Consider the following 25,231-nt stretch of genomic DNA (forward strand, 5'->3'; position numbering starts at 1 on the left):
AGGTTTCTGAATGTGAAGTTTTTTTGCAAAAAATCTTCTTTTTCTTCTGAAGCACTTTAGTGCTTCCATCTAATGTGACATTGTAAAATGTTTGAATGTGATTAAAGTGTTTTTGCAAAAATTTTTTTAAAAAAATCATGCCGACGTGACGTCATACACTGCTCCACACGACATGGCTCCAGTGGGCGGAGCCACGCCAGGCTGACAATGGTCTAGTGTTAACCTGCTGTCATTCCAGCAGGAAATATTATTATTATTACTATTATTATTAAAGACACAATGGAGCTCCTTCTGATCTTCTCTGTACTTCTCTATCAACATCCTCAAGGCAAATAATGCATCTGTGGTACTGTTCCTAGACATGAAACAATAATGTTGCTCACAAATACTCACTTCTGTCCCTATTCTAGCCTGTAATACTTGTTCCCACAATTTCATTGTGTGACTCATCAACTTTGTCCCTCTATAGGTGCAAATAGTTGCAACTGTATTGTTGCAAATTTCCCCACTGTGGGGCAAATAAAGGATTATCTTACCTTATCTTAGTTCCCACATTGTATGTATTCAGGGAAGACATGAGGGCTGTAGGTGTTAGAGAGGAGGATGCAGAAGATAGGCTGACATGGAAACGGATGACACGCTGTGGCGACCCCTAACAGAACAAGCCAAAGGGAAAAGAAGGAGAGGAAGAATTACAGTATTTTGCTGCAGTTAAATGTCTGTATAGGTTTTCAGTTATCCAGGTCATGGTCATCTAAAGCTGAATAATTCAATCCACTGGACTTTAAGAATGCTTCTTGAAGATGTTCCACCTCTCATCACCTCTGTAGACAATTAAATATACAGTTTTGTTGTGATTTTCAATTCCTGTAACTTTTGGATAACGAATTACCACACTGAGAGAAACCTCTCTCGGAAAATGTATTTGGTTGAGTTAACATCACATTCACAAAGGATATCAGCACTGGTGTCTTCTGACAGGGACTTAAAAGGAATCATGCAGAACTCATAATAAAGGAAGTGCTATGGTTTTATCAAAACCAGCTCCCACCCTAACAGGCAGGGAACTCCAGCTAATGGAAATCAAAGACATTTCCTCCTCCAGACAGGAGGGGAAAGGGAACATCCAGCTTTTTATCAGGTCAAAACCCAGCATCAATGGCAGTATGGGGATGCATTCGTGCACACGGCATGTCTCACCTGCACATTGGTGAAAACACAATTCATGTCGAATGATATAGATACAGGATTTTAGGAAATATTCTACATACTAGAAAACACCATTTTCAACGAGGACCTTGTTTCCCTCAATAAGACATTCGTTAGTTGTTCTACTCAGTTCTGAAACGTTCTGGGTGTTAAAGAACTGCTGATGCAGCACAGAGGTAAACATGACCCTGTCCCAGATGATTTGAAACGTTTTACACGGATCAAAATCTAAAAGAGGACACATTGAGTCAGGGGCTTCAATATTTGACATTATTAATTTACTTTTACATTAATTTATTTACATTTTACATTGCATCCCAATTTTACTGGAGAAGGGGTTGGACTATTACTGACCACCACCACCCCACCCCACCCCCAACACTTTGACACACTGACCCACTTTCTCGGGCCGAGTGCACATCTCGGCCTACATCTTATCCATTCATGTGTCACGACTCCATAATAACGTCCGCATAGATACAAAACCTCTGACTCCATCCTCAGAGTGAAACACCGGATTTCCTTCAGGCCTGGTGATCATACCCCCCCCCTACAGACGCGACATATTCCGCGCCCCCGCACGCGTGACGGCGGCTGCAGCCAAGCCGTGTTCCTGTCGGATCACGTGGACCGGCTTCTGTCACTAAAGCCGAGTGGGAGCTCATTACCGGAGCCCCCGTTGTCCCACGTCTCCCGTCATCTGCAGACATGGTTCCGAGTGGACGCGCTCTTCTCCACTAGCGGAGCGCCAACCCCACGGAAAGACCTGCGTTCAGACGCTCAGGTGAGTGGGGACGTTTATTTATCACGCGTCTTATTCACCGGTGAAATGTCTTTAGAGGTTATAAGGCAAGGATGTGGATTTTACTCGTCGTTTATTTGATAATGATAATGATATTGATAATAATCCGGTAGTGGACTTGATAAGAGTTGACTAAAACTGGCTGGAACAGATAAACCTGTGTGGTAAAAACTAGATTTCATTTCTTTTTTTAAAGAACGTTTGGGTGAAGCGACCCTTAATTTAAGAAAATAAAATTATACTAAAGATGACTCTTCAAAAAAACCTTCCTGTGATAAAGAAGTCTTATCGACAGAGTGAATGAGTGGATGAGGTGTAGAGGTTTCATGCATAGATTGCATCAAATACTGGGATTGAACTATGAAAATTAACTTTGAAAAGATTAATCATTACTGGCGTTATTTATTTATTTTCCCAATTTTCAATATCCATCTTAACTCGGTTTACTGTTGATCACTTCCTAAACGTATGGACTTGGCTTTCTGGTTTTCCATAAACATGTTGATTGTTGCAACACAGATAGAGCTCAATAACAATGTGACGCTGCACATCTTATTAGTCATGGAAGACAATTTTTAACGTCTACAAGCCCTAGAAAATAAGCAGTTTTTTTTCTCTATAACAAAAAATGGAAGAACCTCCTTTCATTCCACATATCTGTTCAATAAATACGCTTCTTTTAAGTCAGTGTATTGAACAATGTCGTGCCAAATGTATAGCTGTTGACATTTTAATGACAACCTTTGAAGAAGTTAGAAGCATTTGTTGCATTATTTGATTTGTGAAACTTTCTTCTTAATGTCAAGTTGTCACAGACATTGAGAGACAAATTCATTTGTGCAGGTGAAATTAAATAATTCTCTTGCATTGTGTCTGTTTTTGCACTGTGCTATTGTGAATCAAAGAAGAATAGTCAAACAAAAAAGAATTATCAAAAGTCCTAAACATTAAATATATTCAAAGGTGCAATAGATTGTTTGCACTTTTATGACAATTCCAGAGCTCATGATCCCACTGTGGCCCCGCACCTGCAGCCAGCTGGGATAGACTCCAGCATAAACCCATGACATGGATATGTTAAAAACAGCAGATGATGATAACTGATTGTCTTGTCATCGAGAAAATGAATGAATGAATGATCCTGCAATGTGTTTCAGGATGAAACAAGGAAGAATAATCCTCAAATCGAAATGCCAGCCCTTCCCTTCCCATGAGGAGAGGGCTAAGAGGCAGAAGTCCAGCTTCAGCCTGACTTCAACTCAGGACTGGGGCAACCTGCCCCACCACATTGTCCTGCAGATCTTCCAGCACCTGTCTCTGGTAGACCGGGCCAGAGCGTCGTCTGTGTGCCGGTGCTGGAATGACGTCTTTCACACCCCAGACTTATGGAGGAGATTTGAGTTTGAGCTCAATCAACCGGCTACGTCTTATCTGCGCTCCACCCACCCTGACCTGATTCAGCAGATAATCAAGAAACACGCACAGCACCTGCAGTACGTCAGCTTCAAAGTAAGAACCTTCCCTGCTGTCGCCTATTTCTCCCGTCCTTTCACCTCCTCCTCCATTTTCACAATGCAGCTGTCTGAAAAGCATCATGTGGTCTCCTTAATCTCCACCATCTGCTGCAGATCTGTGACACATTAGCCGTCAGCAGGCTTAACACAAAAAGAATTGGAATTTTTATCACACCTTTGTTTTTCCATTCTTCAATTTCATTTGTACGTTTTTTTTTAACCCAAATGTTGAATTCCTGCTGATAAATCAGGTGGACAGCTGCACAGAATCTGCAGAGGCAGCCTGTGATATCCTCTCTCAGCTGGTGAACTGCACCATTAAGACCCTGGGGCTGATTTCCACTGCACGACCAAGCTTCATGGACGTGTCTCAGGTGAGGACAGTTTGTGCTTCATATGCACATCTCACTCACTGCTACGTCATCTGTTAGTGTAGCGTAACAATCATACTCATATAGGATGATTAATACTGCTTCGGACCAATGGAGAAGAAGATGAGTTATACAGCTTTCCTTCCATGTATGTACGGTATAACTCTGAGTAAATATGCATTTGAACTCTGCCTTTGAAGATTATAACGTTTGTGGTAATTTTATATTGGCTAATTATATCCCGCTTCAAAGCGGTGATGTATTGTCATTGTCAGCGTTTGTGTGTTCGTCCGTCCGTTAGTCCACCAAATATCTTCGCAACTGTTGCAGAAAAAAGATAAAACAAAAAGCACATTACTCGGGCAGCAAAGGGGATGAAAAAGAGATGATGACCTTGACCTAGAGAAAACTAGGTCAAGGTAAAATTTTAACTTTTGTACAGTACACTCAGGAACTGGATAAGATAGAAAGACAAGGGAGGAGGCTAGTGTAAGACCGTAGATCAAAGCTACTGCTTTGATCTATGAAAGTAGGTCAGAGCACTAGCTTTGATCCTTGACCTATGCAAGTATGTCGGGAAAATTTTGAATTCAGGGGTATGGCGGGATGTTGCAGTCTCTTGACTACATTGATTCTTTTTGTAATTGCAAGTCAGCATCATCTGAGAAAATGGACATTGTTGGCCTTCATAGAGTCAAATCTGTCTCAAGGGGTTGTCATCCATGGTGATCCGCAATGACATGCAGCTAGAATTATCGGAAGGTACCCCTTAATTCAATCAAGCTGGAGATCCTGGAGAATGACCGTCCTGGGAGGCTGGCCATCTTCCTCATACAGCAGACCTCTGATAATAAATTTAAGGGAATCTTGGCAAATATTTGACTCACACAATGGCCGCAGAACTGGATATCACTCAGAAACACGTCTTGTTAAATAAAGCGTCAGCTTGCTGCATTATGAAAGCCTTGGTTTTGATTACAATCTTGTTTGAGTTTTAAAATGATGGATGCAATTTGGGTCAGATAGTTCCAAGCAGCTACAAAACCATAACTGAAAGAGTAGGAAAAAGTTTTGCTTCCAGAAAATCTAAATTGGCTCAGGCTGTAGGTGAAGTGATTTTCTGGATGGGTATTACTGCTAGTAAAATGATAACGCTACTAAATGAACCTGTCACATTGATGTTTTATCTTGAAAGCTGATATGAGGTTTGGTCTTGCACCAGGATACTGCTCCATGCCCTAAGACGGGCAATTTGAATTTCTTTGACTCTCTCAGAATCCAAACTTAAAGATGGATGTCAGTGGTTTCCTGTCAGTATCAATAAGCTTATGATCACTGCACTAGGTGTGTAAATGTTAGGGGGGAGACTTTAGAAAATGAAGTCAGTGTTTTGTTTTCTAAAATGAACTTCTTTAAACTCAGACCATGAACTTGTCAATCATCACTCATCAGTCATGTCCTTTAATGTGTTACCACGTCCAGAAACACTCCTGCATATTGATGGGATTAATAAAGAAGACTAAAAATGCTGCGAGGTGTTCTGGTTTAATCACCACTGTCTCCCCCCCCCCCAGGCCCACTTTGTGTCTGCATTGACGGTGGTGTTTGTCAACTCCAAGTCCCTGTCTTCAATCAAGATTGATGATACGCCAGTGGACGACCCATCCCTGAAGGTGTTGGTTGCCAACAACAGCGACACCCTGAAGTTGCTTAAGATGAGCAGCTGTCCTCACGTCTCCCCAGCAGGTCATTATACTCATGTTTGAAGTGGAAGTGGATCAGACTCTCCCCTGCGTCACTTTATGACTGTCTATAGAAGAACGTAGAAGGCAAACAAGCTTGAAGCAGTTAAACTGCTCTTATTTACACAGCTGTTTCAAGCTAAATGCTAATGTCAGCATTGCAATACTTGCACAACCACAATGTCAGTGTGTTTATTAGGTGTAATGTTCAATCTTAAGCATGCCAGCATGCTGACTACGGAGCTGCGGCACAGATTAGAATATCAGTATACTGCAAATATGTGATCATAAACGGGAGTACACAACATGTGTATCTTTGACAGGGATTTGACTGTTAAGACGTTTAAGGCAAAACCAAAAACTACAACGTCTTGATTGTGCTCCATCCGATTCGCCCTTGAGATATATTAGTGTCTGTACAGAATATAATGACAGTTCATCAAGTTGCTTCAAGGATAATCTTAACCAAAGTGGGGATTATTTTTTTAAAGATCTTTTCTCATCCAGATATTCTGACTCCTTTCTGTCCTTTAGGCATATTGTGTGTTGCAGACCAGTGCCATGGACTCAGGGAGCTGGCATTGAACTACCATCTCCTGAGTGATGAGCTCCTACTCGCCCTGTCCTCTGAAAAACATGTCCACCTGGAGCACCTGCGTATCGACGTGGTGAGCGAGAACCCAGGCCAGACTCACTTTCACACCATCAGACGCAGCAGCTGGGAGGCCTTGGTCAGGCACTCACCCAAGGTCAATATTGTCATGTACTTCTTCCTCTATGAGGAGGAGTTTCAGCCGTTCTTCTGCGATGAAACTCCGGTCACCCACCTCTATTTTGGCCGGGCAGTCAGCAAAGAGATGCTCGGCCGCATCGGACTGAACTGTCCCCGGCTGGTGGAGTTGGTGGTGTGTGCCAACGGCCTGGAGCCCTTGGATGAGGAGCTGATTCGCATCGCAGAACGTTGCAAAAGCTTGACAGCCATTGGGCTGGGTGAGTGTGAAGTGACCTGCAGTGGCTTTGTGGAGTTTGTAAAGATGTGCGGGGGCAGGTTGACTCAGCTGTCCATCATGGAGGAGGTTCTGATCCCTGACAGCAGCTACAACATGGAGCAGATTCACAGTGAGGTGTCCAAGCATCTCGGCCGCATGTGGTTCCCTGATATGATGCCCACGTGGTAGACTGGGATGAGGGGAGCTTAATGAAGTGCGTGACTGCTATGGACCCTCCCTTTGTGACACTTACATTAGATTAACAGAATGAATCCATGCTGAGCATCTAACTAAAGATTCAAGGTCACACTCCGGCACAATATTCTCTTTTTTGGACTGCAAATAGGAGTGTCATCAGTGTTGTTGGCAAGTTTACTGAAGATAAATTGAAAAGTTCTCACCTGTATTTTTACTTGCTGTGAATGTGTGTGTGTGTGTGTGTGTGTGTGTGTGTGTGTGTGTGTGTGTGTGTGTGTGTGTGTGTGTGTGTGTGTGTGTGTATTTTGATGCTGTTGTAAAGCATGGTAACTAACTAGATGTTGTGGTGTATATGTGATGCCCTTGGTTCATTCAGGCTATAAAGAAGGGTCTGAATTTAGTCTTTCATAGCAAGCTCTTCAGCATTGGGTGCACAGACAGTGTTTCTTCCCTCTGCTGGTTGCTAATGGTAAAACATCAAATCTTGTGTATCTCTAGCTATATAGATTTATTACATACTCATTAGTATTAAATTCTTATGCATATACTCATACATTGAAGTTGATGAAACTAAGTTATTTTTAACTGCGTGAAATTAAAATGAAAACACATAATCTTCAGTAGTTATTTATCATTATTTATTTATGTTCTTTAATTATTTCAGATGCAATTTATCCCTGTTTATCTAGAAGCACTGAACACAACAGAGAAGCCTTTGAGCCAATCATTCATTTGTAAATGTGGAATTATTTTCACCCTTAATTTTTTTGGTACATGAAACAATTTTATTTTGGGCCAAACAGTTCCAGTACAATAAATGCAATGACCTGTTTTGTATCATTTATATCTAGTGCCACACTGACCCACATGGTATTTTCAACCAACTGTTGAGATATGCCTTTTGGTTATCAACTTTTTAATTAAATGTATATTACTTTTAAATATTAAATATAATTTAATGGTTTCATGCATGTGTGGTAATAATAGACTTGCTCAGGTCCGAAGATGTTTGCTTCCTTGTTTATTTATTAATATAACTCTTGTTTGTAATTTCATTTGTATGTCCACATTACTGTGACCGTAATACAAACCATTTTATTACTTTAGTGTGCGTTTTTTTCTTTGCCCAGTTCGACAACCTTTCTGCAGCTGTTCATACACACCACGAGAGGGCAGCAAAGATCCAACTGGAGGCTGTTGGGTTTATATAAGCAGAGTTGCTGCTGTAGAATAAAGTAGGACAGTGATAACTCAGCCATTTTTAGTGGATTCTGCTCGTGTACACTCCATTTAAAACACTCCATCTTAAAAAAGCATAACACGTTTGTGGCTTCGAAGCTCTTTGCTTTTGAGTTTTTATTTTTACCATTCATTTTGCCTCTATCCTCCCCATCCTTTAATGAAAATAATGTTTTTGTGTATCCAAAAGACAAATTACATACAGAATACTACTCAGAGGCCCAGCCTGTGACTAATGTTTCTACATTCTTCTCCAAGTATAAATGTTCTTCTCCAAGCAAATTAACTTGAAAATCAGGAAACCAAGCATGTTTGCCTCAGTGAAAGGATGCGTTGTGACTGTTGAAGGTATCTGCATTTCACACTATAGGGTGAGAGGAATATTTTAACTAGCTAAGCATTTTGTTCTGGGAAAGTGCCTCATTTAGGAGGAGTGGGTGGCATGACTTATTGAGTTACCACTGTGTACTGAAAACACACCAGGGAAGTAACAGGCTTATCTGTACACCATGGCAGCTTGTCATAAGGAGAGTAAGGAGGAGATTCCTTATTCTTTTTGTCACCAATTTTATCATGAAATTAATTTCATTATTTATCCAAAGTCAAATTATTTAATCCTGATTGTATGCATGTAAACAGCCACCCACACACACCTAAAAAAAGAAAGAAAGAAGAAAACTATGTGCAGAAACATGTCGCGTCATGAATCAGTTAAAAAAAAAAATCAGTTTTCAGAATAAATAATGCTTCAACATGCTAACGAGTCTCTGTTTCTCATGTGTTTGGACTACTTTCAGTGATGACATTCAGTGCAAATTCATCCCCATTGATATCAGAGGAAGTGGGAGACAGGGGGAAAATGTTGGGTAAAGAACGGGTCTCCTGGCTGGGGGAGGGCGGGGTCGACAGCCTGGAGCGTTTGATCTGGCCTCCACCCCTGAAGTCCCTCCACTCCTTGATCATTTGACTCCTCGCGGTCGAGTCCAAGCGGTCCAGATGCCTGGCCTGCGTGAGCGGGGAGGGGGAGATGGAGTTCCTGAGCACGTGAAACAAGTACCTGGGGGAGGGAGAGTGGTGATGAGAAAGTAGGCCAATGAAATATATGCAGCTCTTTGATGTAAATCAGAGCTTTCCCTCTAAATATCAGCACTTTCAGAAGAATCAGCAACCAGGAGGAAGAACAAGCTCTGGTGCAGTCATTCCTGAACTTTATAATTAAAACCATTTAATTATAAATCAGCGAGATTGTTTATGCATCACAGCAACCTGAAATTACATACTGGATAATGAGCTGTACAAGGCAAATACATACTCAAAATACAACATTAATTATTACATTTTGAGGATGATTGCTTTAAACCGATGTGAAAAGAGAGCAGGGAACAGTGGTTTATGAGCTCTATCTAAGGCTTGTGACCCGCAAACATCAGAAATGACTTGACCCTTGTTTTGGGTTATACGTTGTATGACCTCAGATGTGTGTGATAGTTCTAAAATATATACAATTGATGGAAGTCTCCTTAGGAGAGGCAGAGGAGGATGGATCTGACAGTACCTGGGCAGCAGCGCCACCACAGTGGTGATGATGCAGATAAGGTAGAACACCGGGTCGGCCATCTGTCTCTGAAGGATCCAGTATGGGTTAGATGGGGGGTTACAGATGATGCAGATACTGCTGTATGCAAGAGTCACAGTGAAGTATGTAATGACACTGCCAATCATGATCACCGCGTGAACCACCGTCTGCAAGACAGGAACCAGCAGTTAGAAATATTGATAACAATCGATAAAAACAAAAAAATGTTGATTTGTCAGTTTACATGCCTGTGGGTCGTGTGTGTGTGTGTGTGTGTGTGTGTGTGTGTGTGTGTGTGTGTGTGTGTGTGTGTGTGTGTGTGTGTGTGTGCGTGTGTGTGTGTGTGTGTGTTTCAGGTCTATATGTATGTAAAAATACTCAGGCAAAAGAATTTCCTCATTGAGAGATCAATAAAGTTGTTATTGCTGTTCCTCCTCTTCCAGCCTTCTAACACTGTACAGCCATTTGTTCTAGATTTGAGTTTAAAATTCAAAGTGATTGAAAACGACTGCTGATAAGAGGTTTTCCTCGACAGAAGAATGATGTGACGATTCCAAGAAACAGACTTCTGTCAGCTCAGGACTCACCCAGTTTTTGATCTCTATTGACAGATGCAGCAGGATGGTAAATAAGGAAACTGTGTTCAGGGGAGTTCCAAAGGTGAACACATCAATTTCTGAATCCAGGTACGCCTGGAGAGGAAGAAATTAATGAAACAGAAAAGAAGAAACGACTTAGAGAATGAACCATGACTGGTGTAGATTTACACATGATGTAAATAAAGATGGAGAATTGAAATGTTTCTCTTACAAAGTATGGAATAAAGAAGCACACCAGACTCTGATAGAAGGCATCGAGCATTGACAGGAGGAATGTTGAAAACCTGTATTCCTAAATGAACACACACAAGTTTAAATTTACAGACAGGCGCTGAACTGATCTAGTGGTTGTCCTGTAAATATGTTCTGTTTCACTGACCCCTGCACCTTGTCCGGTCCTGTACAGTTCGGGAACGCCAAGCAGCACCTCTGCAGAAATATCTTTGTCCATTATGGCAAACATGATGGGTGGTGCAGAGGTGAAGAAGAGGTTGAAGAAAATCAGCAACCAGTAGTCGATCATGGTCGTACCGGAGAAGCCACAGTAGAACTGATACCAGAACAGCAGGTTCACGTTGGCCTGGTCGGAAAGACATTATAGGCTTCAGATGAATACACAGGAAATCCAAAAAATATGTTCATAAAGGTCAAAAACACAAGACTCACCACATTCTTATAGAAGAAGTAGATGATCATGGTAGCCAGTCGAGTGTAGCACCAGTGTCCATGAACCAGGAGAAGTTTCTTCAGGTGTTTGAAGCGAGATATGACAAAATCACTCGCCATGACCGCCTGAAGATGACAAAATGTTTTGAAGAGTGATGGTAAAAAAAACACAAAAAATCCCCCAAACCATTTTGAAGGTTAACACCTCCATTCAGACCTGCATGCCCTCCTGACCGGTTATCCCGATGCCAATGTCAGCTGCTTGGATCATGTTAACATCATTCGCACCATCACCTGAAGACACACAAATGACATGATATTTTTTCATTTGCTCAAACATGATATGACTCTCATCTCACTATCCTACACCCTAAAATTTCCATTCAAAAGTTCTCATAGAAGATAATGAAGGGACCGGGTGTCTGGGCAGGACACACAATTTGACATGTAGTTTAACGTTCAACGATCAGTAGAAGATTGTATATGCATGTACCCACTAACCTGTGTGTAGAGCGGATTCCTAATGTCCCTTTGGGGATTAAAACAGTTAATAAAATTACAATAAAATAAAATTGAAAGTTAAAAAAATTAATGCATTGATGCACGACACAACAGTGTTTTTTAAAAACTCTTTATAAAGGAAAAGTTATGTATAGACTTCGTCTTCAAAGGAGCAGCTTTGGTCAGATATGTGGATGTGGCCTCAAGGGGTCTTTACTTAAGGTTTATTTACAGTATCTAAAAAAAAATAGAAAAGAATAAAACTCCTGACTTGGATAAGTGCATATAAGATTTATATTTCCTTTCTTGGGTTTTATCCTTTATGTTTGTGGGGTTTTTTTAAACCATGGCTTATCTTAATAACACATAAGCACACTATTAATCTATTCACTCTTGTTCAAAGGTTTGATTTTTAATTCAAAAGTATGCAAATACAATGAAACATTACATGGAGGCACAAGAAGTTGTGCAGAAGGAAATGACTCCCCATGACCCCCCACGGGAACCTTTATGATATCAAAGTAATATCTTACATTTCACATCATAACTAAGCTTTGTACGGAAAACATATTTCTTCTTCATAAAGTTTCTTTATTCATACAATAGCTATATAAAAGTCTCTTACCAACAGCAAGGGTCATGACCTTGAGTTTTTCCCTGACCACCTTCACCACTGTGCTCTTCTGTAAGGGTGTGACTCGACAGCAGAGCACAGTGCGACAATGCTTGGCCAGCTCCATGAAGCGATCCTGCAGGTCCGGCGACAGCGCCAAGGTCAGGGTGTGGCCATCGATGACCAGAGAAATGCACTGGGTGGTATCCACATTACGAGGGTCTTCACCATACCTCCTCACCTCTTCTAGTGTGGAGTCCAAGATAGATGTGCATGTGATCTGCAACACAACATCCGCTTATTTCTGCTGATAATATCATATTTATCACTTTGTTGTTTTAACTTTCAGTATAAAGTCATTTTTAGACAGTATCTACATATGAATGAGAGACAGGAGGAGCTCCGTCCACTAGGTCTTGACTTGGTACAAGACCAGTGTGGACCAAAAAGTCTAGAGTGTGACCTGGTAGGTGGAGAGGAGCCAGTTCACCTCCTGAGCACTGCTGAGGTGCCCTTGAGCAAGGAGTCGACCACCACAAGAGGCTCGCAGGGAGAAATGTGGCTGTGCTTCACTCGACCATCTCATCCTCAAACATGCATGGTTACAGGACTTTTTGTGTGTGTGTGTGTGTGTGTGTGTGTGTGTGTGTGTGTGTATCTGTGTCTGTGTGCTTGCTCAATCCAGTATACTGTATGTACAGTACATGTGTGGAATATATATGGGTGAAAAAAAATAATTTTCTCACAGGGATCATTAAAGTATTAAAAAAGAATTCTAAAATTAAAATTATAATGATCTAAATAAAAGAATAAGATGGAGAGGACATCTATAGTTTGTAAACTTTAAGTGGCATCTTGTACAATCAAAAAAAGGTAAATAAAAAGGTTATAAACTGATTGAATACACACAATGCCCAAATATGAAGGTAAGACCAGCAGGTCTGTGCATCACAGATCTGTGATGAAGAAATTAAACAGTGTACTGTCGCGCTCATGATGTCTGACTTCATGCCATAATGACGCTGTGGCCCCGTCAGACTTTTTACATAACTATGGCCTCACAGCTAAAAGGAAAACAGTTAAAAAAAATTTAAAAACCTGTTTTGTCATCTATCTAATGATGGCTGAATTTCATTTGGTTTGGTCAGGTGATGACTGGAATTCATCCCTCAGTTGGTCCTCAAGTTACTGTACAGTGAAAAATTGTTTATTACACGCCTCCACTCTGGATCAGAAGTGAAGGGTATTTCCTCAGAGGGCAGAATATTAGATGAGTAATTAGATATGAAAGCAGTAGATATTGCACTGGGAGGACCTCACAACATTGTTCATCAGTGACTAGTCCATTCTGACTGGAGCATGGCAGTCCCTTTGTTCCACAGAACTCCCCATGTTTGGACAGCTCCAGCAGAAACATGGCCTATCTGACGTGTAGAAAATGGTCAGTTTGATACAAAGAGTTCATTTTTGTGCTACCAGTGTCATTGATGCCCTCAGAGAAGCAGGGATATATATATACAGGTATATGGTTCACCATGCATGGAGGGTTTCCTCCCAAGTCCAGCATCCTGAGGCTGTACACTAAGCGGGAAGAGGGAGGCCGAGGACTAGTGAGCATCAGGGCCACTCAAAAATCCAAGAGTACATCAGGAAGAAGGCCCCAACAGATGAACTGCTCAGTGAATGTTGCTCAGTGAATGCCTTAGACAGCAGAAACCTGAGGAGGAAGAAGAAGAGGAGGAGACAACATGGAGGGACAAGCCCCTACACGGCATGTACCTCCATCAGATAGAGAAAGTGGCTGATATCAAGAAGACCTACCAATGGCTGAATAAAGCTGGACTGACAGACAGCACAGAGGCACTGATCATGGCAGCACAAGAACAGGCCCTAAGTACAAGAGCAATAGAGGCCAATATCTACCACAGTAGATCTGACCCAAGGTGCAGGCTATGTAAAGAAGCCCCAGAGTCAGTCCAGCATGTGGTAGCAGGGTGTAAGATGCTCGCCAGCTCAGCATACATGGAAAGGCACAACCAAGTAGCTGTGATAGTGTACAGGAACATCCGTACCCAGTATGGACTAGACGTACCCAAATCCCAATGGGACATATCACCGAAGGGGGTTGACAACGACAAGGCTAAGATCCTGTGGGACTTAAGCTTCCAGACCGACAAACAGCTGCTGGCTAACAAACCGGACATAGTGGTGATGGACAAAGAGCAGAAGAGAGCAGTGGTGATAGATGTGGCGATTCCAGCTGACGCCAACATCAGGAAGAAGGAACACGAAAAGATTGAGAAATATCAAGGGTTGAAAGAACAGCTGGAACAGATGTGGAAGGTCAAGGTTAATGTGGTCCCCGTGGTAGTAGGAGCACTTGGGGCAGTGACCCCCAAACTGGAAGAGTGGCTCCAGCAGATTCCTGGAACAACATCTGAAGCCTCAGTTCAGAAGAGAGCAGTCCTAGGAACAGCTAAGATACTGTGCAGAACCCTCAGACTCCCAGGCCTCTGGTAGAGGACCCAAGCTTGATGATGACACACAGATACCACCCCACAAGGGTGAGCGGGACATTTACATATATATATATATATATATATATATATATATATATATATATATATATATATATATATATATATATATATATATATATATATATATATATATATAAATTGTCCCTCTTTTTCAGTTTGCAGTGTGAGTTGGAAAGGCTTCCCCACCTTGCTTTTACAGCTCATGTTAATCACCAGGTCGTCATCTTCCAGTAGCCTGCAGGCATAGCCGATGTTGACAGCTGTCTCCGGCTTGTCACCTGTCAGCACCCACACCTGGATTCCTGCCTCTCTGAGCGCCACGATGGTGTCTGGGACGTTCTCCTGCAGACGATCCTCAATGCCCGTCGCCCCTGCAGGAGTCAGGCACCATTCATACACGGATCTAACGATGCAGCACGTTTTTCAAACATTTATTATGAATGCTTTGTGCTGGGCTGATGTATGTTACCTATTAGGGAGAGGTTTGTCTCCAGTTCTGCAGCGGATTGCCTGACAAGCTCCTCTTTATTGTCTATAGCAGCCAGAGCACTCTGTCTGCCCACCGACCAGTTTTCAAATGCCTTGTCACTCACAATCTGCAGCACACGAATGGAAAAGATGAAACAGAACTCACCTGCTATTAGAAAATCGAACTATCAATCGTTTGTATAACTGATGATCTACCTTCTTTGTGAAGCAAAGTGTGCGTAGGCCCTCTTTACCATAGCAGTCAAGGTGATGCTGTGTATCTGCTGCTATGTTCCTCTGATCCCCATGGAGATGTTCTGAAAGCAATATTACGGTATATTCTTTCATTTTGACTCAGAGTACAACTGTATAATAAATTTAAAAATAAGTGTTCACTAAATAAGTATCAGTATTCCATACCAGAAAAAGTCTGAACCCACCTCTGAAGCTCTAAACCAGTACATACCTGCATAAGGTGTTCCAAGCAGCTCCATGATTGCGTAATCTGCACCTTTAGTGTACAGTATATTTTCGTCAGTGATTGGATGTCTCACTAAAACAGACATCCTTTTCCTGTAGGGGTCAAAGTCCAAGGTGTCCAGCACCTCAAGCACCAGGTCCTCCCCAGATGGAAGCCTTACTGTCACACTGTCCGGGGTGCGAGCCAGCAGGATGAAGCCATACGCTTTGGCTGCATGCACGAGCGCTGCCTCATCTGGACTCTCTGCTTCATACCTTAGATTATCTGAGGTGATCACGGCCTTGTCGGATTGTGTTGGAGTGTAAAAAGAACATGTTTGAAGGTCAGTGTTTTCTTTCAATTCCTCAATTTTTTGAGGCGGGGTAAAACATTTCTCCTCAACACCAGAGTCCTCCGAGCTGGTACGGCTTCTCTTTGGCTCCCACTGCAAAAATTTGAACATATGGCTAAGAGAGCCAGAATTTTTTGCCTGGCTAGATGAAGTGTCCTGTGGGTTATTTGTCTGATGTGAATACAAAAGGCCACTCATCTGAAAAAGACAAAGTAAAACAAAGAAAATGGAAATTTGTTGATTGTATTGTATTTTTACTTAGACCTTCTGCGCAAAAACTCAGAAAAACACAAAAAAGATAAACCCTGTCATTCATTTCCACCGTTTCCTTCTGTGTGCTTGCCTGTAATTACAAACTCAAGGGAAAACCCACATATTGCTCCCATCTGCCAGACCTGAGAACAGAACAGTCGAGAGCAGCGAGTACTAAAATTAATAAACACAACCCTTATTGCCCCTGTGCATCTCCTTTTATTACGTGGCTATTTTAGTGAAAACTTGTTACAGCTGAGGCTTTAAAGAGGAAGGAAAATTAGTCCCATTACTGATGAAAGAACAGAAACAGAGCTCGAAAATTTAAGAAAACTCTCTAGATTAAAGTAGATCTAAGACATTAATTAAGACATCAGTATTAACATTTTTCTTATGTGTGTTACAACTTAAGTTATGGAGATTTTACTGCAGTGCTGTAAGTCAATAGTTGGACATATATAGATTTTTAAAAATCATACTTCAGCAACTGAGATGATCGATAGAATCTTCTCAATCTTCTACTTAAATATTATCTTCAGGAAACACACCCATCATCAGTCTTTTTTGTCCTCACTGTGCCTCATCTCTATGTCTCATCCACAGTTGCAGTAAATGGAGTGCTCACCCTCTGTCTCTGAGCTGTTGCCATGGAAACCACCACCGTATTGCAAATGGCGAGAGCCAAAAAAAAATCCAGGTATGAATCTGTCTTCCCGCTGCTGATGCTGCTGCTGCTGCTGGTGATCTCTGGGCAGCTAATGTGCTCAAGCAGCTTCCTGTCTGGAATCACCTCAGTTTCCTGTTGGAGTAGATTTTTTTTTCAGTCTTTTTAAGCTTATGTTGCTAAACTGATAAAATAATTTGACATGGAAAATATGTCAAGTTTTTATTTCCTTTTCATTTCTTTTGTATGACAAAGGATAACAGGAAGCACAGGGAGTGGGGAACAAGTATTCATTCACACAAACATTCACAGCATAAAGAAAGCAGCATTTCATTCAGAGCTGCTTTATTGGAATCAACACAGGACTTTGTCTGTCTTTGCTCATCTCTCCCTCCTTTTCTCTTTGTTCTATATTTAACCGTAGACAGCTACTGTAAACCAAGATGACGACGACTAATTCATCGTGTACGTTTACACTTCACATTACATTTGTGGTGCGTGCCATGTGATGCCCAGCATGACCATATGTCCTGACACCGACACGGGGTGTCTTTGAGCCAAAATGGATGTGGTCATCACTGACACCTAGCAGCTCGGCCATCTGCAGCAGTGACTGGGACCAGGAGGCCCTCTGACACAGGGATTGGGGAGTTCTGGGTGAACAAATATCAGCGCAGGTCTCTGAGTAGGACATGGATAGAGTCCACAAAGACTCTTCTTTGAATGTGGGTTAGATTACACTGACATTAATACTAATGCAGTACCAATAATAGTAAGACTAACACAAATCTAAGACTAATTCCAATGCTTATCTTGAAAAATTAACAATAATTTAAATCAATAATCATTCATTCATTCATCCATCCATCCATCCATCAATCCATCCATCCATCCATCCATCCATCCATCCATCCATCCATCCATTCATTCATTCATTCATTCATCATAGTCCATAAATTTCGAAATTGAAAAATCAAATAACTTTTAGTATTATACACTAAAAGACAATCGTACAGTCATTATATATTTAATGACTGTACGATTGTCTTTTAGTGTATAATACTAAAAGTTATTTGATTTCGTCATCATGGAATACTACAGTGAACATATATATACCTGTGTGTGTGTGTGCGTGTGTGTGTGTGCGTGCGTGCGTGTGTGTGTGTATATATATATATACATATATATATATTATATATATATTTTATATATATATACACACAGACATATATATATACATATATACATATATATATATATATATATATATATATATATATATGCTTCAACAAACTCAATTTAATTTCCTCTTCATGAATATTTTCTCGAAGATGTCCTCTTTATTAAACAGAATGACTTCACACATGTATCATTTTACTATATACAGCATTTTTACTTTATGGTATTTTATTGTATTTTATTTTATTATTTCATCACATTTCAAAGCTGCAATGGAGTCTGATGATCTGAATTGAGCATGTGTCTTATTCAGTAAATATTTCTTAATCGCTGAATACAAGCTTTGGTGATATTTCTAGATTCCTGCTCAGAGGATAAGTGGTTCTCAGACGTTACCCCAGTGCAGTGTCATATTTGATTGTGTGCCATTTATGTGTGCCACTGAGTCATGATTATGGCTCCAAGGACACTTGTTAATAAGGAAATATGAGTCTAATTTGTGAGGCCCTCCAGGTGGTGTGGAGTTAACTATCAGACTGCATGAGCGTCATGTGAATTACAGATGACCCTGCATTATCTGCCCTCTAAAATCAAAACAGGCAAAGCCCACAATCCCTCCCCACTCTAGCTGAAACATCTTGTCCTCCCAACTGGACGCTCATCTTACCAGTGGACTACTGAAGGCCACATCGCTCTGGGCATGTCCCGTCATCGTGCTCTTGTGCCGAATCTCTTTATGATTTTGAGTATCTTCAGTTTCCAGGGACCATCCAGTCTTTGGGGGCTTTGGTTGTTGGTTGAAGATGATGTCATCCTCTGAGTCTTCTTCTTCAAGGACAGCTAGTCGGATGGCTGCAAACCAGGAAAGAAACAGCGGATCAAGACATCGTATGTCATTTGAATTGATAAAAGGGATGCTGCATCTTTAACTGTGAGACAGAACTAGTTGATCGATCAGGCTCTTATCACATATTGGACCAAAATACATGCAGTAGATTGCAGAGAGATTAAGAATAAAAACACTGTTAGCTAAATAAACCAAATTTACCACAGACAGTCTACTCACTCCTTTCTTACTCTAAGGCACCACCATGGCTGGTGTACACTTTCTTCTTGTACAATACATACTAATTGAGCAGTTCAGGGTTTTCAACTGATTATGACAGGTCACTCTTCTTCAAAGTCACCCCAGAAGTCTCATGAAAAGTCTAAATGTGGATTTGGCTTTTGTAACTGAGATTGAGATAACTTTTAAAAATAATATATAAATGTATTTACCATTCTCTTTGTGTGGGTACTCGGTGCCCAAGATAGAGCATCTCCGAAAAACCATTTTGTTCTCAGTGAGAGTCCCGGTCTTGTCTGAGAATATGTACTCAATCTGTCCCAGGTCCTCCGTGATGTTCAGGGCCTTACATTGCATGGGGCTGTCTGTCTCCTCATTGTACAGATCTATGTCATTAGTGATGAAGTATATCTGACCAATCTTCACCAGCTCAATGGAAATGTAGAGGGAAATGGGAATCAGGACCTGTAGAGATGAGAATATGGAAATGTAGATTAGATAAATGGGAGTGAGAGAGAAAGAGGTCACTAGAAAAGACCGAGGAAATAGGCTGATGGTGATGATGACATGTGATAAGAAGAGTGATGGAAAATTTTTGAAATGAGAGGAAGGAGAGTAAAGACAGGAAGGAGAATGAGGAGTAAGTAGAGAGTCTGCTAATATCAGAGCTCGTAAAAGAAACCAAATGCTCTCTTTTCTTGTCCAGTCTTATCCACCTGCAGCAGGATGATCATGGTGAAGAACATGTAGAAACCGGACAAGATGGGGCTGTTCAGGACCCCGTCACTCTTGGGAACCAGGTAAGGGGGCACACCAGGCAGATCTCGCAGCCATAAGAAGTGACCTGTATGAATGAGGACAGCGGTATTAATTATCCCAAGTGTCACCAATTGAAGAAAGCTCTTTTATGGGACCACGCCTTCCCTGTCTCCGCCCACTTCTCTGTGTGCGTGGTCATTTTTTTTCAAATTGGAGATTTAATCTCTCTTCTTGAACATAAAATCATTAATAATGAATCAGTCCATGTATTGATGACATAATTCATCACTGACCTAGCGCTCCGATAAAACACATTGCAAAGAGGAGAATGACGCAGAAGATGACGTCCATGTTCATCCTTCGCTCCAGCTTGCTACGCTTGTATCTCGGCCCATTATTGTTCAACATGGACTTGGTTTCATGGCCTTGAAGACGGGAAGAGAAGGTGTTTGTTTGGTTATAATATTGACACTACATATGTTCAATGAACACCAAGAGATTGATTACTTGGGGTGTTTATAATATACACCCATTCTAAATTTTATGGCAGTAACAAATAGTTGGTAGCGGGGTAACGAAAGACTGGTAAAGCTGTGGGATGATCATTATTTATGGCTAACAAGTTGATTTATAATACAGTAGGTGATTCTGTTGAGATTGGGTATTAAAGGGTAGAGGACCATTTCAAAATTTTGACTGCAAATGATTTCAGCAAAGCATTTGAGAAAATGGAAAATATACCTGCATAAACCACAAAGCCCATAGCGTAGTCTGTATTTCTGACTGTGCAGCCCCGCAGCAGCAGACTCTCAATCCCAGCGCCCACCTTCTCCTTATCAGGCCTCTCTCTGCAGCGGGAGACAGTGAAAAACCCCGTCTGTATTGTCAGACCATGTTAGATATTCATTACTCCTCATACATTCCCTATTACCAAATATCCTGCTTTATGACTTTAGTGGGCAATATGTGTAGACCAGTTATAAGAGCTGCAGTGCTTGAAGAAATCGATTATAGTCTGTCACAGCCCCAATAAAGCCTCTGGTGGAATCAGAAAGTGCGGCGAGTGGATTTGAATTAGTTTTGCTCGGCTGCTCTGAAAGGCTTAAAGAAATTGGGGAGTCCATCTGTGTATTTGATACTCACACATAACACTTGAAATGATTCAGATTGTTGTTAGGCCTTTCACACACCACAATGCTGTTGAAGCTTTCAGGGTCAAATTCAGGATCCTGTAAAAAATAAAATTAGTCTAAAGTCACTTCAGTACGAACAGTAAATGTAAAAATGTAACCTAACCTGTACTGCCACACACTATTTTTAGATGTGTAAAGACAACTGTAGTTTAAAAAAACTGTTTTTTACATAGCTGTACTGTATATCAACAGGCGTGTGTGTCTGTGTTTTCTATTTGTCAGCAGTGACGTAGATCCATTTTGGAGGTATCTCTTACGTCATCACATATTTATGTCATAAAACTTTTTTAAGCAATGATGAGTGCGGGAAAGGGAAGGTAAAACAGAGGGATATAAATAAACAAGTCAGATCAACAAAAGAAAAAAGCGGTCCTATTCACCGAGATGCAGAAGCCAGACACCACCCTCCTTTGCTTCAGGTTGGTCTCTCCATCCAGGTTGGACGTCTCTATGTGACACACACCGTTGGGGTCTGATGTGTGCAGGAGCAACAGATCTGCAGGGACAATCTCGTTGCAAACCACTTTCACAAAATCTCCTACTCGTACGTCCTTCCAACACTTCTCCGTAAATGCTTTCAGTTTCCTGAAATCAGACGTACATTTTGGTGACTTTCATATTGATCTTTGTCTCAAATATTGACTATAATATTGGAAAAATGCGCATATTTTCTCTTGCAATTTAGTTGTCTTTAATATCATATAAAATTTTTTTTGTATTTCTTGTAGAAATAAAAAAAAAACCCTCAGCTCTCTATATTAACGATTGAGAGTTCACAGAAGCATGCCTTATGGTTTGAACCTGCGTGTCCAGCTGGTTTACCAGCAGTGACACAGAGCTGCAGGTATGCTGCCCTGCATGTAGGACCTGATCTGGTGGATGCCACATTACACCACACCTTGCCTCAAACAAAGATAAGAGTGGGGATATGTATTTTTAGAATTCTGTGCTTGGATTATACACACCGAGCTATGCTAATGTGTTCCGTCAGGAGAGTTTCTACGCATTTTCTGCATGTCAGACAGTCTAATTACCAGTTGGCTCTGGTGGGAGGTCCCTTCCTGAAAGGTGAGCTGTTGTCTCTCTTTCACACGTCATGACGTTTGCAATTCATGTCAGAATAGTTTGGGATTTGTTTTCTTAAAAAAGAACATTTACAACATTCTCAGGTATGACGCTTAGCATACCTATAAGATAAAGCAATAAACCACAAATTATGTCAAATTGTAAAGAAATCCCCCGAAGTCTTGATACTAACCTAAGATAAGCTCAAGGGCTGCTTGTAGATTCATATGAAAGAAAACAGACATCATAGAAGCATAGAACAACAATAGAAGCATAGAGATTTGATCTTGCTTTTTTTTTTTTTTACTGATGTGACTTTGTGGTAAAGCCTCGGAGTTTTGTTGTGGTGATGAATCAGTTCTTCAGAGATGAAACTTGAGATAACATTCTTGCTTTGATAAAACAGGTGATATGAGCCACTTTCTGATGACAGATTGAGAGACAGCTTGGGAAGTGCAGTTCAGGTGACTGAGTTTAACGACACGTAATGTTGAAAAATACAAAAAAAAAGAGTTTAGTGTTCAGTCAACCAACATCATTAACAGCTGCCATCCTTCCTGTCCAGCATGTTTAGCCACAGATGGATTGAGATGGAGACAAGAGGGCAACCATGAAGATAAAGAATGCCACGTGTAAACTTCACACCTCTGCGGCAGCAGTGTGTGGGTGAAAGGTGATGGGAAAAAGATGGATATCAGTTAAGATGTTTTAAGTAGACTCTCTCTCATCTGCCTGAATTCAAAGTGAACCTTTTCATTTTCCGCGGGGTTAACTTCAGTTTAGAAAAAGAGAAAGATAGAGTGAGTGAGGAACTTTTAAAAAAATTTAGTTCCTCTGGATGCATTTGAATACCGGTACTTCAGATGAATCCTAAGCTAATCAATACTACTCTAATCTTTACAAGCCCAAAATGGAGCTTTATCTTCTCTAAGGGTACCCGGACCGTCATCATCATTATCATCATCATCATCATCATTGTCATCATCATCATCATTCCAAACATCTACACAAACACACACAGGATGGCAGTAATTTCCCCCCAGCTGAGGCTTCTTGGGAAAATTAAAAGCAAGCAAAATGCTGGATAGGAGTAAACTCTTCCAGAGGATGAATCCGCACACCCTCGTCTTCCTCCCACTCACAGTCACAATAGTGAAAGGACTGAAAATAACAGTGTTTCTCTTCCCTTCTGAATCATTCATTTTTCAACAGACATGTAAAAACAAATGACAGCTAAACTTAGCATCTTTGCTGACGCAAAAAGCCAGATGAAGATTACATTAAATATGCACAATGCCATGGTGAGACATTTTGTTGTGAGGCTCATGAAAGAAAACAGATAATTTTTCACACCTATTGTAAGTGGAAACAATCATAGGCTACAAACCAGAAAAGCTTATAATAAATAAGACACATACACACTCTCACAGACACCAACATGCTGTTTCATCAGACCGATATGCACACACTGAGATGTAACATGAGTGTCTCCATTTGCCCCATCATGCATGACCAACACGACATGTCGTATCTACACTGAGAACATGACATCTTTAAGTAGCCACTACCTGCTGTAGATGAGACAGGGCGTGTTGTTGAGCTTCTTGTCTGACTGGTACCTCCTGAAGTCCTCGCAGGCATCTTTTAAGGCTGTCAGAGACAGAATAATACAGATGGGGATCAACGCTACCTCCGGCTGGAAGGCGTTTACTATGGGGAAAAAGTTCAGAATAGCCAGCCCCACAAAATAGATGTTAGCCAGACGGTGAAACTGCTCAAAAAGGTTCACGGGTATGAAGAACAAGAGGGTGTATTTGGTGGTCTTGATGGCGTTGCCAGGAAAGAAGCGGTTTGGTTGCTGCCCTTTTTTCAAGCCCTCATAAGGTAGATTGGATACCAAGTTGCGGAGGTCCTTCTCCCGTGCCCTTTGACCTCTCAGAGCCTCCCTCAATGTGCCCCACACCATCGCTGCTCTATCAGGATTTCTTTTCCTCTTCCTCAAAAACTTTTCCTCCTCATCTTCTCAGGTCTTACAGCTCCTACAAGCTGCATGGGCTCCCGTCTGGCAGGATCCTCTCTTTGAGTGTGTGTGTGTGTGTGTGTGTGTGTGTGTGTGTGTGTGTGTGTTTGTGTGTGTGTGTGTGTGTGTGTGTGTGTGTGTGTGTGGGGCCTCATGTCACGACGACAAAAGTGACAACACACCTTGTTCTCACCTAAGTCCGCCCCTTGCAATGACAGGCATGTTGCCGTTTCATTAGTGTTGCTGAACTCTTACAGTGAGAAAATATGTTGGCAGAAATTTACCTGTGAGAGCTGTAATGACTCAGCTGATTTTAGTTCAGTCACCAGTCTTATTTCAGTAGTTTGTTCTTTTAAATATTCATGAATCCATTTTGGTTAGAGACCTCTAGTGTGACAGCAACTCTCTTTACCCTCAATCTTGTGTTTATAAATAATAACCAGAGACAAATTCAACTATAGCCCGTCTCAATAAAGGTAACCGCCATCTCACAGTGATCACAATTAATACTTTAATTTGCACAATCATGGCTACTAACCACAAAAGCTGTTGTGTTCTAGGCAGACAGATTAGAAACTCTGAATAAAGGAAACCATCACATTTTGGAAGATAAAACAGAAAACTTGATAAACTGCTCTGTTCATGAAGGTATAAATGTTAATGAGGCCATTGTTGATGACGACCTTATTTAAAAAGGGAGTGTTAATGAAAAACAGTAATGCCGTTTACACAAGACAAAGCCCAGAAATGAAACAGCATTTGCAGAGCATGAAATTGGTGCAGTGGGTCATAAGGAGATTTTAACTGACAGCACAACATCGAGCAGAGAGCAATGACTGCTCCAGGCAAACATATATGAAGAGCATGCAGAGTGTGAACGAACACAACAGAGGGGCTGACAGTCTATTTATGAGTGTATGGATTGAGAACACAGTCGACATTGTTCAAAACAAGCAAAACCTCCTTAATGATCTTATTAATAAAATTGAGTAAAATAATTAATTTGATTACTCATTCATTGGTGTTTGTAAGAAAAGGTTTTGCTCTCCTTTGAGGTCAGAGGTCATATCCTGAAGGCTGCTTGAGGATTCAGAGCTAATATGTGTAAATATTCAGTACAGTATTTGTGTGTTGAGGGTTGTATCACACTGGCCATAGAGTATTTAACCATACGATGTATCATACATTCTCCAA

General features: G+C 41.1%; 2 protein-coding genes across 3 annotated transcripts; one reads left to right on the forward strand and one right to left on the reverse strand.

Annotated features, from left to right (window-relative positions):
- The first annotated feature begins 1,910 nt into the window (after window positions 1–1,910).
- fbxl3l (F-box and leucine-rich repeat protein 3, like) lies at window positions 1,911–6,816 on the forward strand. The gene is made up of 5 exons (XM_068325922.1): window positions 1,911–1,993; window positions 3,169–3,520; window positions 3,777–3,899; window positions 5,471–5,642; window positions 6,173–6,816. The coding sequence occupies exons 2-5, from the start codon at window positions 3,170–3,172 to the stop codon at window positions 6,814–6,816; spliced, it is 1,290 nt and encodes a 429-aa protein (XP_068182023.1). The 5' UTR covers window positions 1,911–1,993; window position 3,169.
- A 2,022-nt stretch (window positions 6,817–8,838) lies between these two features.
- On the reverse strand, window positions 8,839–24,136 carry atp10b (ATPase phospholipid transporting 10B). 2 transcript variants are annotated; one of them, XM_068325920.1, is made up of 21 exons: window positions 23,586–24,136; window positions 21,333–21,537; window positions 20,903–20,988; window positions 20,501–20,607; window positions 20,053–20,184; window positions 19,717–19,844; window positions 19,213–19,465; window positions 18,602–18,786; window positions 16,717–16,890; window positions 15,494–16,037; window positions 15,244–15,344; window positions 15,029–15,155; window positions 14,746–14,930; window positions 12,032–12,299; window positions 11,123–11,199; window positions 10,906–11,031; window positions 10,619–10,819; window positions 10,451–10,531; window positions 10,228–10,332; window positions 9,620–9,807; window positions 8,839–9,121 (listed from the first exon to the last, which is right to left on the reverse strand). In XM_068325920.1, the coding sequence occupies exons 1-21, from the start codon at window positions 23,981–23,983 to the stop codon at window positions 8,839–8,841; spliced, it is 3,954 nt and encodes a 1,317-aa protein (XP_068182021.1). In that variant the 5' UTR covers window positions 23,984–24,136. The 2 variants fall into 2 exon arrangements, 1 of the variants encoding a protein (XP_068182021.1); XR_011037207.1 differs by lacking the exon at window positions 8,839–9,121 and having other exon boundaries at window positions 9,669–9,807; window positions 10,627–10,819.
- Window positions 24,137–25,231: the final 1,095 nt, after the last annotated feature.

This window comes from Antennarius striatus, chromosome 10 (genome assembly GCF_040054535.1).
Source record: "Antennarius striatus isolate MH-2024 chromosome 10, ASM4005453v1, whole genome shotgun sequence".
In the NCBI taxonomy this organism is placed as follows: domain Eukaryota; kingdom Metazoa; phylum Chordata; class Actinopteri; order Lophiiformes; family Antennariidae; genus Antennarius; species Antennarius striatus.

Bases quoted from the DNA above. Each gene is read 5' to 3' on its own strand.
- atp10b (XM_068325920.1), bottom strand. From the start codon at position 23,983: ATGGTGTGGGGCACATTGAGGGAGGCTCTGAGAGGTCAAAGGGCACGG. The intron at 20,989-21,332 runs GTGAATAGGACC...TATTTTTTACAG, and splicing joins TGTCTGGCTTCTGCATCTCG to GATCCTGAATTTGACCCTGA. The intron at 14,931-15,028 runs GTAACATACATC...TGACTCCTGCAG, and splicing joins GACAAACCTCTCCCTAATAG to GGGCGACGGGCATTGAGGAT.
- fbxl3l (XM_068325922.1), top strand. From the start codon at position 3,170: ATGAAACAAGGAAGAATAATCCTCAAATCGAAATGCCAGCCCTTCCCT. The intron at 3,521-3,776 runs GTAAGAACCTTC...CTGATAAATCAG, and splicing joins TGCAGTACGTCAGCTTCAAA to GTGGACAGCTGCACAGAATC. The intron at 5,643-6,172 runs GTCATTATACTC...TCTGTCCTTTAG, and splicing joins TCCTCACGTCTCCCCAGCAG to GCATATTGTGTGTTGCAGAC.